General features: G+C 43.3%; 1 protein-coding gene across 1 annotated transcript in view; it reads left to right on the forward strand.

Annotated features, from left to right (window-relative positions):
* Positions 1-14,006, forward strand: part of CDK19 (cyclin dependent kinase 19) — a 529,893-nt gene that overhangs the window by 42,965 nt on the left and 472,922 nt on the right. Inside the window, exon 2 of the mRNA XM_029595265.1 lies at positions 3,915-3,990. Within this exon, the coding sequence (XP_029451125.1) occupies positions 3,915-3,990 (76 nt within the window). The remainder of the gene's footprint in view (positions 1-3,914; positions 3,991-14,006) is intronic.

Genomic DNA, 14,006 nt, shown 5'->3' on the forward strand with positions numbered 1-14,006 from the left:
ATCACTATCAGTGGTGTTGGAGATTCCTGGCTTTTTTTTTTTCTATTAGTGTGTTAATTATAAGACACATCCCATTGTGCCAGTTTTGCCACTGTAGAGTTGAAAAAACCTCTGGGAAATATTGATTGGGTGCATAAAACATAGTAAAATAGTAATACCAGCAGAAAAGGACCCAGGTGCCCATCCAGTCTGCCCAGCAAGCTTCTTACGGTATTATCTGCTGCTCCATGCAGTTACCCCCCCCCCACGCCTTATGATAAGATTAGTAATATTTAGTTAGTCAAAACGGTAAAGCTTTATTTACAATCAAAAGCGTAAAGATTGTTCAGCATTATTTTTTGCCCATATACAGGCCGATACAGTATAGTGCGCTCCAGCGGCACGCACTGTTGACGCGCGTTTTGGACGCGCTAGCTTTACCCCTTATTCAGTAAGGGGTAATAGCGTGTTGAAAATGCGCGGCCAACCCCCCCCCCCGAACCTAATAGCGCCCGCAACATGCAAATGCATGTTGATGGCCCTATTAGGTATTCCCGTGCGATTCAGAAAGCAAAATGTGCAGCCAAGCCGCACGTTTTACTTTCAGAAATTAGCGCCTACCCAAAGGTAGGCGTTAATTTCTCTCGGCGCCGGGAAAGTGCACAGAAAAGCAGTAAAAACTGCTTAATATCATGAGGATATTAAGTCGGAGGTCCCAAAAGTTTAAAAAAAAATACATTTGAAATCGGCTTGCGGGTTGAAAACCATACGCTCAATTTTGCTGGCGTCCGGTTTCCGAACCCATGGCTGTCAGCGGGCTTGAGAACCGACGCCAGCAAATTTGAGCGTCGGCTGTCAAACCCGCTGACAGCTGCTGGTCCTGTCCAAAAAGAGGTGCTAGGGACGCGCTAGTGTCCCTAGTGCCTCTTTTTACCGCCGGCCCTAATTTAAATATTTTAGTTTACTGAATCACGCGCATAGGACACTGGCCTGTGTGCGCGCCGGGAAAGCGGGCGCTTGCTCGCTCTCCCGCGAACTTTACTGTATCGGCCTGTTTGTGTTCCCAAAATGATGATAAACCTACCATCGTTATCTTTGGAATTGTCTTTCCATCAAATGAAGTATTAATTAAAATTGTTGCTCCTCGTTGCTTCCCAGTGAAGGAGGAATAAAAGCACTGTCGCACCCATCCCCGCTTCAGTTTACGATGTTCTTGGTCATCCACATGAGCTTCTTGAAAAAGACTGTTGGTTTTCAGCTTCCTGAATGCTCCAAGCATTTTTTTTTCTTTTATTGGAGAATATAAACCATCAATATCTAAATTAAATTGTTACACTAACCATTGTACAGTGAAAAGAAAAGTTCAGATTTCAAACAGAAAACAGTTTCACCAGGGAAGACCTCCCAGCAAGGGTCTTCCCTAAACTCTGCTGTCTCGCAGTGATTAGATTCCAGGTTGCCATGTTCACGACTGATAAATCCCCGATGTCTGCATTCAGCTCGCCCATCACGCCTTCCCCTTAAGGAACATAAGTACCCTTTAGAACTGCAGCTGCTCCCCTCTCTTCTTTTACTTCTCCTACAATTCTGAAGGAAGCTTCTTGAGACAGTGGATGTAAATAAGATTGTCTTCAGTAAGGGAGAGAAATAAACTCTTCAAAGTTATTCTAAACCAAAATAAAACGAACTATTTCATCACATGAGACACAAGCTTCTCTGATTGCTTAGACCAGTGGACTTCTCTTGTACTTCCAAATAAGACAGGTTTTCCATCTTCGCTTAGTTAAAGTCTCGATTCATAGAATTGTTTTTAATATTATTTATGCAAAAGTAGAAATGCTGTTGTCCAATTGTAACATCATAAAACTTGTGGCTTAATATTTAGTAAGAACATAGGTGCCAGAGTATTTAGCAGCTCTTTGCATTTTTTAGAACAATTTACAATCACGATTCCCGTTGTAGATCGCTTTCAGCTTTCTTAATTCACAAAATAATTCTCAGCATTGCCAATGTAAAAACTAGAATATTATCATCCAGTTCTAGCCTATCTATTAAAACTTGCCATGTAATATTCATTATGGGGACATAATTACAAAATTATTTAGTGAAACTTTTCACTGCTGTGAACTAAGACAATGGCAATTCCCTTTACAAACTCACACAATCTCTTCAGCTTTCTGATAATTTTTTCATCCCGTTATCTTACTGCGTCACAAATCTGTTGATTAAGCAGCACATGTGTGATACCAGATTTGCTGCCTCGCTTGCTTTATATATCCATTTCCACTACTTATTTGGACAGTTCAATTTTACAACAATAGACATTAATTCAGAATTATTTTCTTATAAGTCAAAAGAAAAGAGAGATGTATATTCATTCAGTTGTGTAATTCTTGATTTCTAAAGTCTCCACAAATTTTCTCATTTTATCTGCATTCTCAAAAATCTTTAACGTTCCAGGACATTGTAAAGAAAATTTGATACCTTTATGGTACAGCTGTGTGCAGTATGGCATAGTCTCTCCACAGCTTGCCAGAACATTTGCTGAAAAGTACGTGGTTTTCATATTGCAAATTTTTCTTTTTTGAATAGGCTGATAGCAGTTCAACCTAGCCCACAGAACTCAAAACCTTAGTGGTGACTTGCCTTCGCCTCCCATTTTCTGATCGTAAAATCCCAAGCAGATGGGCCCATTCGATTACAAACTTTTTCCATTCTCAGTTATTCCCAAAGACCTCTCTCTGGTAACCATTTTCAAGGAACTGTACCAACTCTACTTCTTTCATGCTTTCAGGAAGACCAACTATTCGGATGTTATTCCTCCTACTATGATTCTGCAGATTTTCACTTTTTTCTTCCAATTGTTTTCTCTGTAATTCGAGCACGTTCACATTTTAAGATTTCCACTCAACCCTCTTCTGTATTCATTGCTGTGATTGCGGCATTTTATGTCCATTTTTTTTCATTACGTTCATCGCAGCGATGATGGAAGCTTCTGCAATTTTGCTGATTTTAGAGCCGCTGAGCTCGCTTTTTGTTAGTTGACAAAGTTTCAGAAATTCCCTCAGCTGTAGCACTTGGTTCAGGCATTATTTTGTCTTCCTGCCCTGTCAGCTTTTAACTCACAATTCTTTTCTGTTTAGACATTTCAGAGATTCTCCGAATGACAAAGTTTGTCCATAGAAAGCACCTCTGTCATGTAAAGATAAGTCCGAGGAGACATCTTTCCCCAGATAATAAATTAGGATTCTGCTTGTTCACACGGAGCTCCACTAAAGTTGTCCGCTCATCGCTGGGTTCATAAATGTCCTATGTGGGGTTTAAAGTTGTAGCCCTTGTTGGTCCTGCGTCCCCCTTTTTTGCTTGATGGAAGTAATTTTAATGCTGCATATCAGTTGCTTTCTTTTTTCCTTTCAAATTTATTGTGAAGTTTATGAAAAATCAAATGGGAAAAAAAAAAAAAAGAACCTGCCTGATTAAAGGTTGCTAACTGAATTATGAAATGTTCTGGAATGGAGTATTTAGATGAACCCTGCAGTCTTGCATAGACAATCAAAAAACAGCTTTCCTAAACTTTTCCTCAGCCATTCTAATTCTGCATCTTCTATTTCACTTGCCAAAATGAAGAATGATTTATTATTAGTATTGTTATTATTATTATTATTTTTTTTCTTGCGAAGTGGAAAAGAAATAAATGTGCTTGTCTAAAGCTTTTCCAAGTCTCGTAAGCATTCTGCCGCTGTGCAGTTGGGCTCTCGTGCTGTGTTTTGGGTCAGGAGTGTTCCGCTGGCAAGCCTGGGCTCCTTCAGTAGGGACTGGAAAGCTGAATAGTTGGTATGCATGAGCAGACTAGATAGGCTGTATAGTCTCTTTCTGCAGTCACGTTCTGTGTTAATTTCATACTGATATTTTTTTGTTCTTTATTTTCTGTGCAGAAAAGATGAGAAGGAGTATGCACTGAAGCAAATAGAAGGCACGGGAATATCCATGTCAGCCTGTCGAGAGATTGCAGTAAGTGAATTGTGCTTGGAGCCCCCTCTCTTCCTTTCTTTTTGCTGTTGAGACTAGCAGAAATATTCCCTTCCGCCCCCTCTGCTGCTTCCTATGGGTGGGAAAGGGAGCATGTTGACGCGCAGCACTTCACGCTGAGCATTGAGGCCATTTGGAGCTAAATCCTTTTTCAGCTGATTTTATAAGACGACATGTGCAGTACCCAGTCCCTGCCACAGAATTTGTGAAGGGAGTAGATTTCAGCCCAGAGCAATGTTGCTGATATCGATGGAGCCTAATCATTGCTTGTTTTCTGCTCCATCAACTGAGCAGATTCCTCTTGGGCTGGAAGGGTAAGGTGGTACATTTTCAGGCATTTGCCTCTGCTGTTTGGATAAAGCAGCTTATGTGACCATTTTTATGGTGGTTAACAGGCATGAAAAGGAGTGTGACCTAGAAAATATCCCTGCTTCCCAAAATAGAAGTTCAGATTGCTGGTTGATTTGGAAAGATATGTTAGCAATTTTTAGTGGAAGAAATGAATAGAAGGTATATTTAATGAAACTACATTGTAGCAGGGAAAATATGGACAAAGGTTTAAAAAGAATCTCTGGTACATCTCTCAATATGTGACATGGTAGAACACTAACTTTCTTCAGTAAAATTTCCCTCCGATTTGTTTTGCAATGCTAATCTGTTTTATCAGAGCTGGGAAATAGGATACATTGATGGTGTGAGTTGTCAAAAACTTGTTTGGCAGAATTGTGAGCATATAAACTTCTTTAGCAGGCTACCTAACATACATTTTTTTTGCCAAGCAATGAAATATGTGCTATTATCCCAGGACAAGCAGGATGCTAGTCCTCACATATGGGTGACCGTCACTGACTGAGCCCTAATCACGGAAAACTTTCTGTCAAAGTTTCTAGAAACTTTTGACTGGCACACTGAGGCCACTGAGCATGCCCAGCATGCCATAATTCCCTGATACACAGGGGTCTCCCTTTAGTCTTTTTTTTCCGCGCTGCTGTTAGCCTCACGGGTAAGGAGCCCTGTGTGGTAAATTCACATTCGGGGAAAAAAAGTTACAATTTTTTCGGAAAAAGTTATTCCACCTTAGGGGTCTCCCTCTGTTTCATCTCCGGTGTGAGTGAATTAATTTTTCCGAATCGATACCGTTAATAAATAAATCCAGTCAGAAGGTCGTCGACGGCTGTCCGGCCTTCAACATGGCTACCGGGTTTAAAAAATGCCCAAATTGTACTCGCACTATGTCCATAACGGACCCACACATCAAATGTGTGCTGTGTCTAGGCGAGAGACATGATGTATTGACATGCCCAAAATGCGCTGAAAATGACACCGAAGGGCAGGCGAGCACGTATGGGAAAAGATGGAGCATCGTTTTTCATCTTCAACTGCTGCCATCGGACTTCGACTTCAACACAATCGTCTCTGCTTGGAGCGGTTTTAAAAAAAAGTAGTTTTGAAAACTCGACATTGTCACCAGACCGAAGCGGGTGACCAACCATCACCAACCCCTTCCCGGTCATCTATAAAGCCTACCCTCGATAATCGAAACAAAGAGCGTCGAAGCATCGACACATCAAAGACCTCTGGATCCGGATTCAGACACCATGCCTGGAGTTCCTTCGATGCCCATCGAACCAACTCCCAAGAAACTTCGGAGAGATGAGTCATCAGTGCCCTCGAGGCCTATGATTCCCAGGTGATCCCCACCGATATCTGTGCCGGGATCCGTACCCTCCAAGGAACCTGTGGAGCGACGGTTCGCCTTCCACTGCCTCCCCCTTTAGCTGTTCTGACTTCAATCAGCTATAAGGGCGGAACTGGATGGTTATATCCGCCAGGCGATTCGAGATGCTATCTGAGAGATGCCTTCGATGCCAGCACTGGTGCCTATTCCACCTTCGATGCTGATTCCATCGCTGGCACCGATCACATCACCGATGCCAAATCCATTGTCCTCAATGATGTCGACACCCTCGCTGGTGCCAATGCCTGCACAGATGCCGGATCTGTCGTTGTTAGCACCAATACTTGCTAAATTGGACACTCTTATCTGTGCCAATCTGGCGCAGCCATTAGATACTCCGATGCCACGACCTAAAGGGGAAAAGATATCAAAAAATTTACCGATGCCTGAACCTACACCAGGTCCATCGGGAATCTCTCATCCCAAATCTTCTTTCTCTCAGTTATTCCATCGAGGCCACTGATTTTAAACCTCGATGCCCTCGATACCATCTTTCCATCCTCCATCAATTCCTCTGCGTCCACCTTCCTCGGACACTTGGGATGACGCAGACACCGATACTTTATCGGAGGATGTTCTATCGGATCCCTCACCTCTGGAGGGAAGGAGAAAGTCCCCTCCAGAGGACCTCTCTTTTTCTACTTTCATTAAAGAGATGGCTGATACCATCCCTTTCCAGTTAGTATCGGAAGAAGTTACCAGACAGAAAATGCTGGAAGTCTTGCAATTTGTGGAGCCACCAAAAGAAGTCCTTGCAATACCAGTACGTGAGGTGCTAGTGGAATTACAACACAGGTTATGGGAACACACTTGTACCATATCACCTGTCAATAAATGGACTGATGCCACCTATTTGGTACAGCACATTCCAGGCTTTCAGAAGCCCCAACTACCTCACCAATCTGTGGTAGTAGAGTCTGCCCAAAAGAAATCTAAGAGGATCAAGCCCACATTCATTTAATCCTCCTGGTAAGGAACACAGATTTTTGGATACCATTGGCCGAAAGATGTTCCAAGGCTCAATGCTGGTTTCCAGAATTGCGTCATACCAGCTTTACATGACACAGTATCAACTTAATCTGTGGAACAACTCCAAGAATTATCTGAATCTCTTCCTCAACAGTTCTAGGATTCTTTCAATAACATCATTTATAAAGGCCTGAAAGCTGGAAAACATGAAGTTAGAGCAGCCTATGACAGCTTTGAAACTTCATCCAGGGTGGCTGCTACAGGCATTAGTGCTCGCAGGTGGGCCTGGCTGAAGGCCTCAGACCTAAGATCAGAGATACAAGAAAAGCTCGCAGGCCTCCCTTGTACAGGAGATAATCTCTTTAGAGACAAGGTATGTGAGGCGGTCTCACAACTGAAAGAGCACTCAGAAACTCTACATCAGCTTTCCTCTGTTCCGCCAGAATCCCAGTCTTCTACACGTAGACCTCCCAGGAAAGATTCCAAAAGGCCATATTACAAACCACGGAGATACTATCCCCAGCAACCCGTGGTATGTCATCAAGGCCTGCGCAAAGGGCCCAAGTCCGACAACCAAGAGCACCTAGAGCACAACCTCCACCACAAACAGGCCCGGCTTCGGAGTTTTGAAATCTCACCAGAGAACAGAAGCCTGTCCGCCAATCCAACTCTACCTGTAGGTGGTCGGATAGCCTTTTTCCACCAAAATTGGTCACACATCACTACCGACCAATGGGTATTCTCAATCATATCTCACGGTTACCAGCTGGACTTTCTAACTGTACCAAATGATACTCCACCCACCTCGTCGGACAGAGAAAAATCATTCCACGCTTTTACAAAAAGAATTGTCCACCCTTCTGAGAGCCAGGGCCGTGGAACCAATTCCCCGACCTCAGCAGGGCAGAGGATTCTACTCCCGATTATTTCCTCCTTCCAAAGAAAACAGGAGGCCTACATCCCATATTAGATTTCCGAAAACTCAACAAATTTCTACGGAAAGAAAAATTCAGAATGGTATCATTAGGCACCATGTTACCTCTACTTCAAAAAGGAGATTGGTTCTGTTCTCTGGATCTTCAAAACGCTTACGCTCACATTCCAATATTCCCTCCTCTTTGCACGTATCTGCGATTCCTGGTAGGGCATCAACATTTCCAGTACCGAGTTCTACCGTTCGGGCTTGCATCAGCACCTCGAGTGTTCACAAAGTGCCTGGCGGTGGCAGCGGCCCAGTTACACAAGGAAAGTGTACACGTTTTTCCCTACCTGGACGACTGGCTCATCAGAAGCCAGACAAGACAAGGAGCTCTCAACTCTCTCAAGCTCACAGTAAATCTACTCCACTCGTTGGGATTCCTAATCAACTACCAGAAATCCCATTTCATACCGTCTCGCCTGTTAACAATTCATCGGAGCAGATTTAAACACCATAACGTCAAAAGCTTTCCTTCCAAAAGACCGTGCAGAGACACTCTCCTCATTAGCAGGATCTCTACGCACACAAACACGTGCGACAGCCCATCAATTCCTAACTCTCCTGGGTCACATGGCCTCCACAGTTCATGTCACTTCTATGGCCAGATTAGCCATGAGGACCACGCAATGGACGTTGAGAGTGCAGTGGATAAAGCCATTCAACCACTGTCATCTCCAATTCAAATAACAACTACGTTCCTCTCTCCTCTGGTGGGCAAACACGGACAACTTGCTCACAGGCCTACCTTTCCAACAACCAATTCCGCAAGTGACTTAGAGTGGGGAGCACACATAGGACATCTCCAAACTCAAGGTACTTGGACGAAGCTTGAAGCAACATTCCAAATCAATTTCCTAGAGCTTCGAGCTATGTTATGCACTGCATGCGTTCAAGGACTGCCTTTCCCACAAGACTGTTCTAATACAGACACACAACACAGTAGCCATGTGGTACCTGAACAAACAAGGAGGTACAGGCTCGTATCTCCTTTGTCAAGAAGCAGCACAAATTTGGGACTGGGCCCTAACACATTCAATGTTTCTCCGGGCCACTTATCTGGCAGGCATTCACAACGTAGTTGCAGACCGCCTCAGTCGTCCGTTCCAACCTCACGAGTGGTCCCTGGATCCCTTAGTAGTGACCAGGATATTTCAACGTTGGGGCCAACCAACAGTGGACCTCTTTGCATCCGAAATGAATCACAAAGTGAACAGATTGTGCTTCCTGCACAAGCAGAGAAACCAGTTAGCCAAGAATGCCTTTGCTCGCTCCTGGGATTCAGGTCTTCTATACGCGTATTCCCGATACCGCTCCTAACCAAGACTATAGTGAAGCTACAACAGGACAAGGGGTCCATGATACTCATAGCCCCATATTGGCCTCAACAAGTATGGTTTCCCATACTCCTTGATCTCTCGATCAGAGAACCAATTCGCCTGGGCACAGCACCCACTCTCATAACTCAGGATCAGGGCCAGTTGCGCCATCCCAACCTTCAATCCCTATCTCTTAACAGCCTGGATGTTGAAAGCTTGATCTTGCAACCACTCAATCTTTCAACTAATGTTTCTCAAATGCTTGTAGCTGCACGTAAACCTTCCACATGACAAAGCTATCGTTTTAAGTGGAAAAGATTCACCATGTGGTGTATACAAAAGGGTATTGACCCCTTTTCCTGCCCCACTTCATCTTCATTAGACTATCTATGGCATCTTTCAGACTCAGGTCTCCAGACCTCGTCAGTAAGAGTACATCTCAGTGCAATCTCAGCGTACCATAATGCGGTAGGGGATGCACCGATTTCAGTACAACCCCTTGTTTGTAGATTTATGAGAGGTTTAATTCATCTCAAACCCCCTATACGACCACCAGTCACAGAATGGGACCTTAATGTGGTGCTAACAAGGCTCATGCGTTCTCCTTTTGAACCCATGGCCTCCTGTGATTTTAAATTTCTAACATGGAAATCTCTATTCCTCATAGCCATTACATCGGCAAGAAGGGTTAGTGAGTTACAAGTACTGGTCACATACTCACCGTATACAAGGTTCCTACATGACCGAGTGGTCCTCCGTACACATCCAAAATTCCTTCCCAAGGTAGTTACAGAATTCCACTTGAATCAGTCCATAGTCTTGCCCACATTCTTTCCAAGGCCTCACTCTCACCAGGGTGAAAGTGCTTTGCACACCTTGGACTGTAAACGTGCACTTGCATATCACCTAGATCGCATTGCAGTCCATAAGAAGTCCACCCAACTCTGTTTCTTTTGATCCAGACAAACCGGGTAAAGCAGTGGGCAAGCAAACTCTTTCAAATTGGCTTGCAGATTGTATAGAGTTCTGCTATGAAAAAGCAGGCTTTCCTCTCCAAGGGCGAGTAAAGGCGCACTCAGTAAGAGCAATGTCAGCTTCAGTAGCGCACTATCATTCTGTGCCAGTAGCTGACATATGTAAAGCCGCAACATGGAGTTCTCTTCACACCTTTGCAGCTCACTACTGTTTAGACAAGGAAGGAAGACGAGATTCAGCCTGAGGACAGTCTGTCCTCAAGAACTTGTTTCCAACTTAATCCCAACTCCTTCTACATCCAACCTGCTGGGATTTCAGACTGCCTCATTTTTTCCCCAACAGTACACCAGTTGTTGTTCCTGTTGCACAGTTTGTACGCTATTGATTCACTACACAATGATTCAGCCTGTAGCTTGCTGATCACCCATATGTGAGGACTAGCATCCTGCTTGTCCTGGGATAAAGCAAAATTTAGCTTACCCTGCAGAGTTGGGTCCGATACGTTTTATTATTTTATTTTTGGCTAAAGCTTATTGCTACAAACGAGACTGAAGGGAGACCCCTGTGGATCAGGGAATTATGGCATGCTGAGCATGCTCAGTGGCCTCAGTGTGCCAGTCAAAAGTTTCTAGAAACTTTGACAGAAAGTTTTCCGTGATAGGGCTCAGTCAGTGACGTCCTGGGATAACACCTTTTACAAGGTAAGCAATTGTGCTATTACTCAAATGCATCCTTGTTGGGACTGCACAGGAGATGTATCTGTTTATAACACAAAGTGCTTCTGTAATGCAGCTATTGGCAAACTAATGTCCCAGGCCGAGGTGGGCCCAGTCCCATCATGTACTGCTGAGGTATTAACGATCGGAGGAGGCCATGGAATGGAGGAGAGGGGTTTTCTGTCTGTTAACTATGAAGAGCAGTTGAGATTGTTCCACTCTGGTTTGTTTTTTTTAAAAACCTCATTTTCCCTGCTTTTTCTATGTCCAGTAAATGCATACTGTTATAAAACTATCTACTTGTTGGGTTTAAAGAGCACTCTGTGGGATTGAGAATGATTTAGACTGTCTTCACTGAATGATGTTTTGAAGGGGGTGGGAAAGAACCTATATATATCATGTCTGGCGTGTCATTCTTTTAACTTCTAGTCCCTTCCCTCCCAATTGCAAATTTTCATATAGACTCTTCCAAGTAAGGGCCAGGCCTTTCTGTAATGTTTTCTCAAGTGAAAACGTGGTCTCTGTACGCTGCTCTAGTTTTCAAACCACTTTTAGGTCTATATTGAGAAATGCAGCAAGCGGGTAAGTTAGCCGGATATCTCCACTCGGATATCCAGTGGAGCACTGCTGTTTAAGTGCCGAATTATAGCTGGGTAAAGTGCTAGCTAGCCAGATAGTTATCCAGCTAACTTAACTCCACCCTGGAGCGCATCCGACTTATCTAACTAACTTTTACCTAGCTAACACCGTAGCTGGATAAGTCAGAGCCGTTCACTGCAGCAGTAAATGTGAAAACCACGATTTGAGAAGCCAAGTCCCTAATTTAACTGGACAACCATGTGCCTATTGTAAAGATTTGCCAACGGCCAGTTAATGAGGAAACATTTTGTAGAGCTTGTAAAATAAAAAATTCTAAACAGAACTAACAGGATGAATATCATGGGAATTGTGCAATTTTAGTCCAGAGAAATTTCTGGAGGCTTCAGTGTTGCCCTGTTTGGGTTTAGTTTTCTGAATTGAGGATGGTGGTGGCTTAGTTCAGGTTTGACCTCCTGGGCAGAGTTAAAGGTTCTTCCCTGTGTATGAGGCCTCCAACAGATCTATTGCTAGTCCTAGAGATCAGCTGTATTTCATTGGGATCTGTGAGTCAGACCCTATCAGGCTGATATAGTGTTTTTGACACGCTAGCTTTACCCCTTATTCAGTAAGGGGTAATAGCACATCAAAAAACGCGTGTCGAAAACGCACGTCCAACCCCCTCGAACCTAATAGCGCCCGCAGCATGCATGTTGATGGCCCTATTAATTATTCCCGCGCAATTCAGAAAGTAAAATGTGCAGCCAAGCCGCACATTTTACTTTAAAAAATTAGCGTAATTTCTGCCAGCACTGGGGAAGTGCACAGAAAAGCAGTAAAAACTAGAGATGTGAATCGGAACCAGAATCGGATCCGATATCAGTTCCGATTCACATCTCTATAGATGTGAATCGGAACCAGAATCGGATCCAATATCAGTTCCGATTCACATCTCTAGTAAAAACTGCTTTTCTGTGCACCCTCCGACTTAATATCATGGCGATATTAAGTTAGAGGCCCCAAAAGGTAAAAAAAAAAAAATAAAAAATTTAAAATGGGCCAGTGGCTCACGGGTTGAAAACCGGATGCTCAATTTTGCCAGCGTCCAGTTTCCGAACCCGTGGTTGTCAGCGGGTTTGAGAACCAACGCCGGCAAAATTGAGTGTCGGCTGTCAAACTCGCTGACAGCCGCCGCTCCTGACCAAAAAGAGGCGCTAGGGACGCGCTAGTGTCCCTAGCGCCTCTTTTTGCTGCGGATCCTAATTTAAATAAATTAATTTACTGTATCGCGTGCACAGGAGAGTGTCCTGTGCGCGCGATTTTTACTTTATCGGCCCGTATGTTAGGGAGCTTTATTTTCAGATTTTATTTTTACTTGGAATTTGTTTGTTATAACTAACAAAATCCGGGGGAAAAATTGAGGGAACTCGACCATTAGGGGAGCTGGATTGGCAAGAGATAAGCTGAAATGCCTACTGAAATCCTTGGCTAGCAGGATGTAAACTACATTGTTGGGATTTCTGGTGATGATGGGAGGGAAGGAGGGCTCGTGTCACAGGTCCACTTGGGCACAAATGATCTGACCAGAAGCCAAGTCAGCACAGTAACAGGAGAAGGTGTTAGGCAGCAGGCAGGGCTAGCAGGTATTACCTGTATGTCTCAGCAAGGAACCAGGATTCTGTTTTGCTCTAGTTACAGTTTTCTGAGTTGCATGTTTATATGGGTGTGTGTTATATAATTTGCATGCACTGCCTTCATTGCTTGTAAATTTGTCATGTGTATTCATTGTGGATATCCTGAAAACCCGACTGGCTGGGGGTCCCCCAGGACAGGTTTGGGAACCACTGTCCTCCTACAAAATTTCTCTGCTAAATTGTGAATATCCCTATTATTCATAATGATGAAATGTCTAACCTGGACATAGGCGAGAAGCTGTGAATTGTCAATATTAAATTTGTCTTTGAATTGCTGGAAAGACACAACTTGATTCATCCTATCCATTATATTAGAGGTATCATTGATACCCTTCTCTTTCCATATATGGAACATTTTATTTTCCATTGCATTACCAAGGAATAACATCAAAGGTGAGTATTTAGCCATCACTTTCCATGATTTGCATAAAATAGCTATTCGCTCCCCTCCCATTCCTTGGGTCATCTTAGTTTGGTAAGAACTTGTTCTGATATTAAAAAGCTCAATAAGTGTCTGAACTCTTTACCCAACATGGTAACAGTGGCATAGTATACAATATTTTTGGAAACAGTATCATTTTAAATAGTGCACCCCTATTCATGAAGGATAAAGATAAATGTTTCCATATTTCCATTTGCATTTGCACCTTATCCAGAACCATCTTAACATTGACATGATGGATATTTTGATAAATAATTCGGAATATGTAGCCTCCAATATTGTATTATCTGCCCACCAAAACGGGAAGTCACCAACCTATCCACCCCAAGGTGTGTTCCACGTAAGTAGGGAGCCTCAGAGCTCTGAAAATTTACCACCAGGCCTGCAAATGAACTGAAATTGTTGAGTACATTTTGTATCACAGGAATTGATTTTTCAATGTGCAAACAAGAGTAACTTTAATCTCTTGTTTGCCTATGTTAATTCCTTTATATTCTGGCATGTCCTGAAGCTTAATCGCTAATGATTCTAATATAAAACAAACATAATGGTGATAGGAGGACCAGACAGGAAGGTCCACTAACTAGCCTAAT

Source organism: Rhinatrema bivittatum, chromosome 3 (assembly GCF_901001135.1).
Source record: "Rhinatrema bivittatum chromosome 3, aRhiBiv1.1, whole genome shotgun sequence".
Taxonomy (NCBI): Eukaryota; Metazoa; Chordata; class Amphibia; order Gymnophiona; family Rhinatrematidae; genus Rhinatrema; species Rhinatrema bivittatum.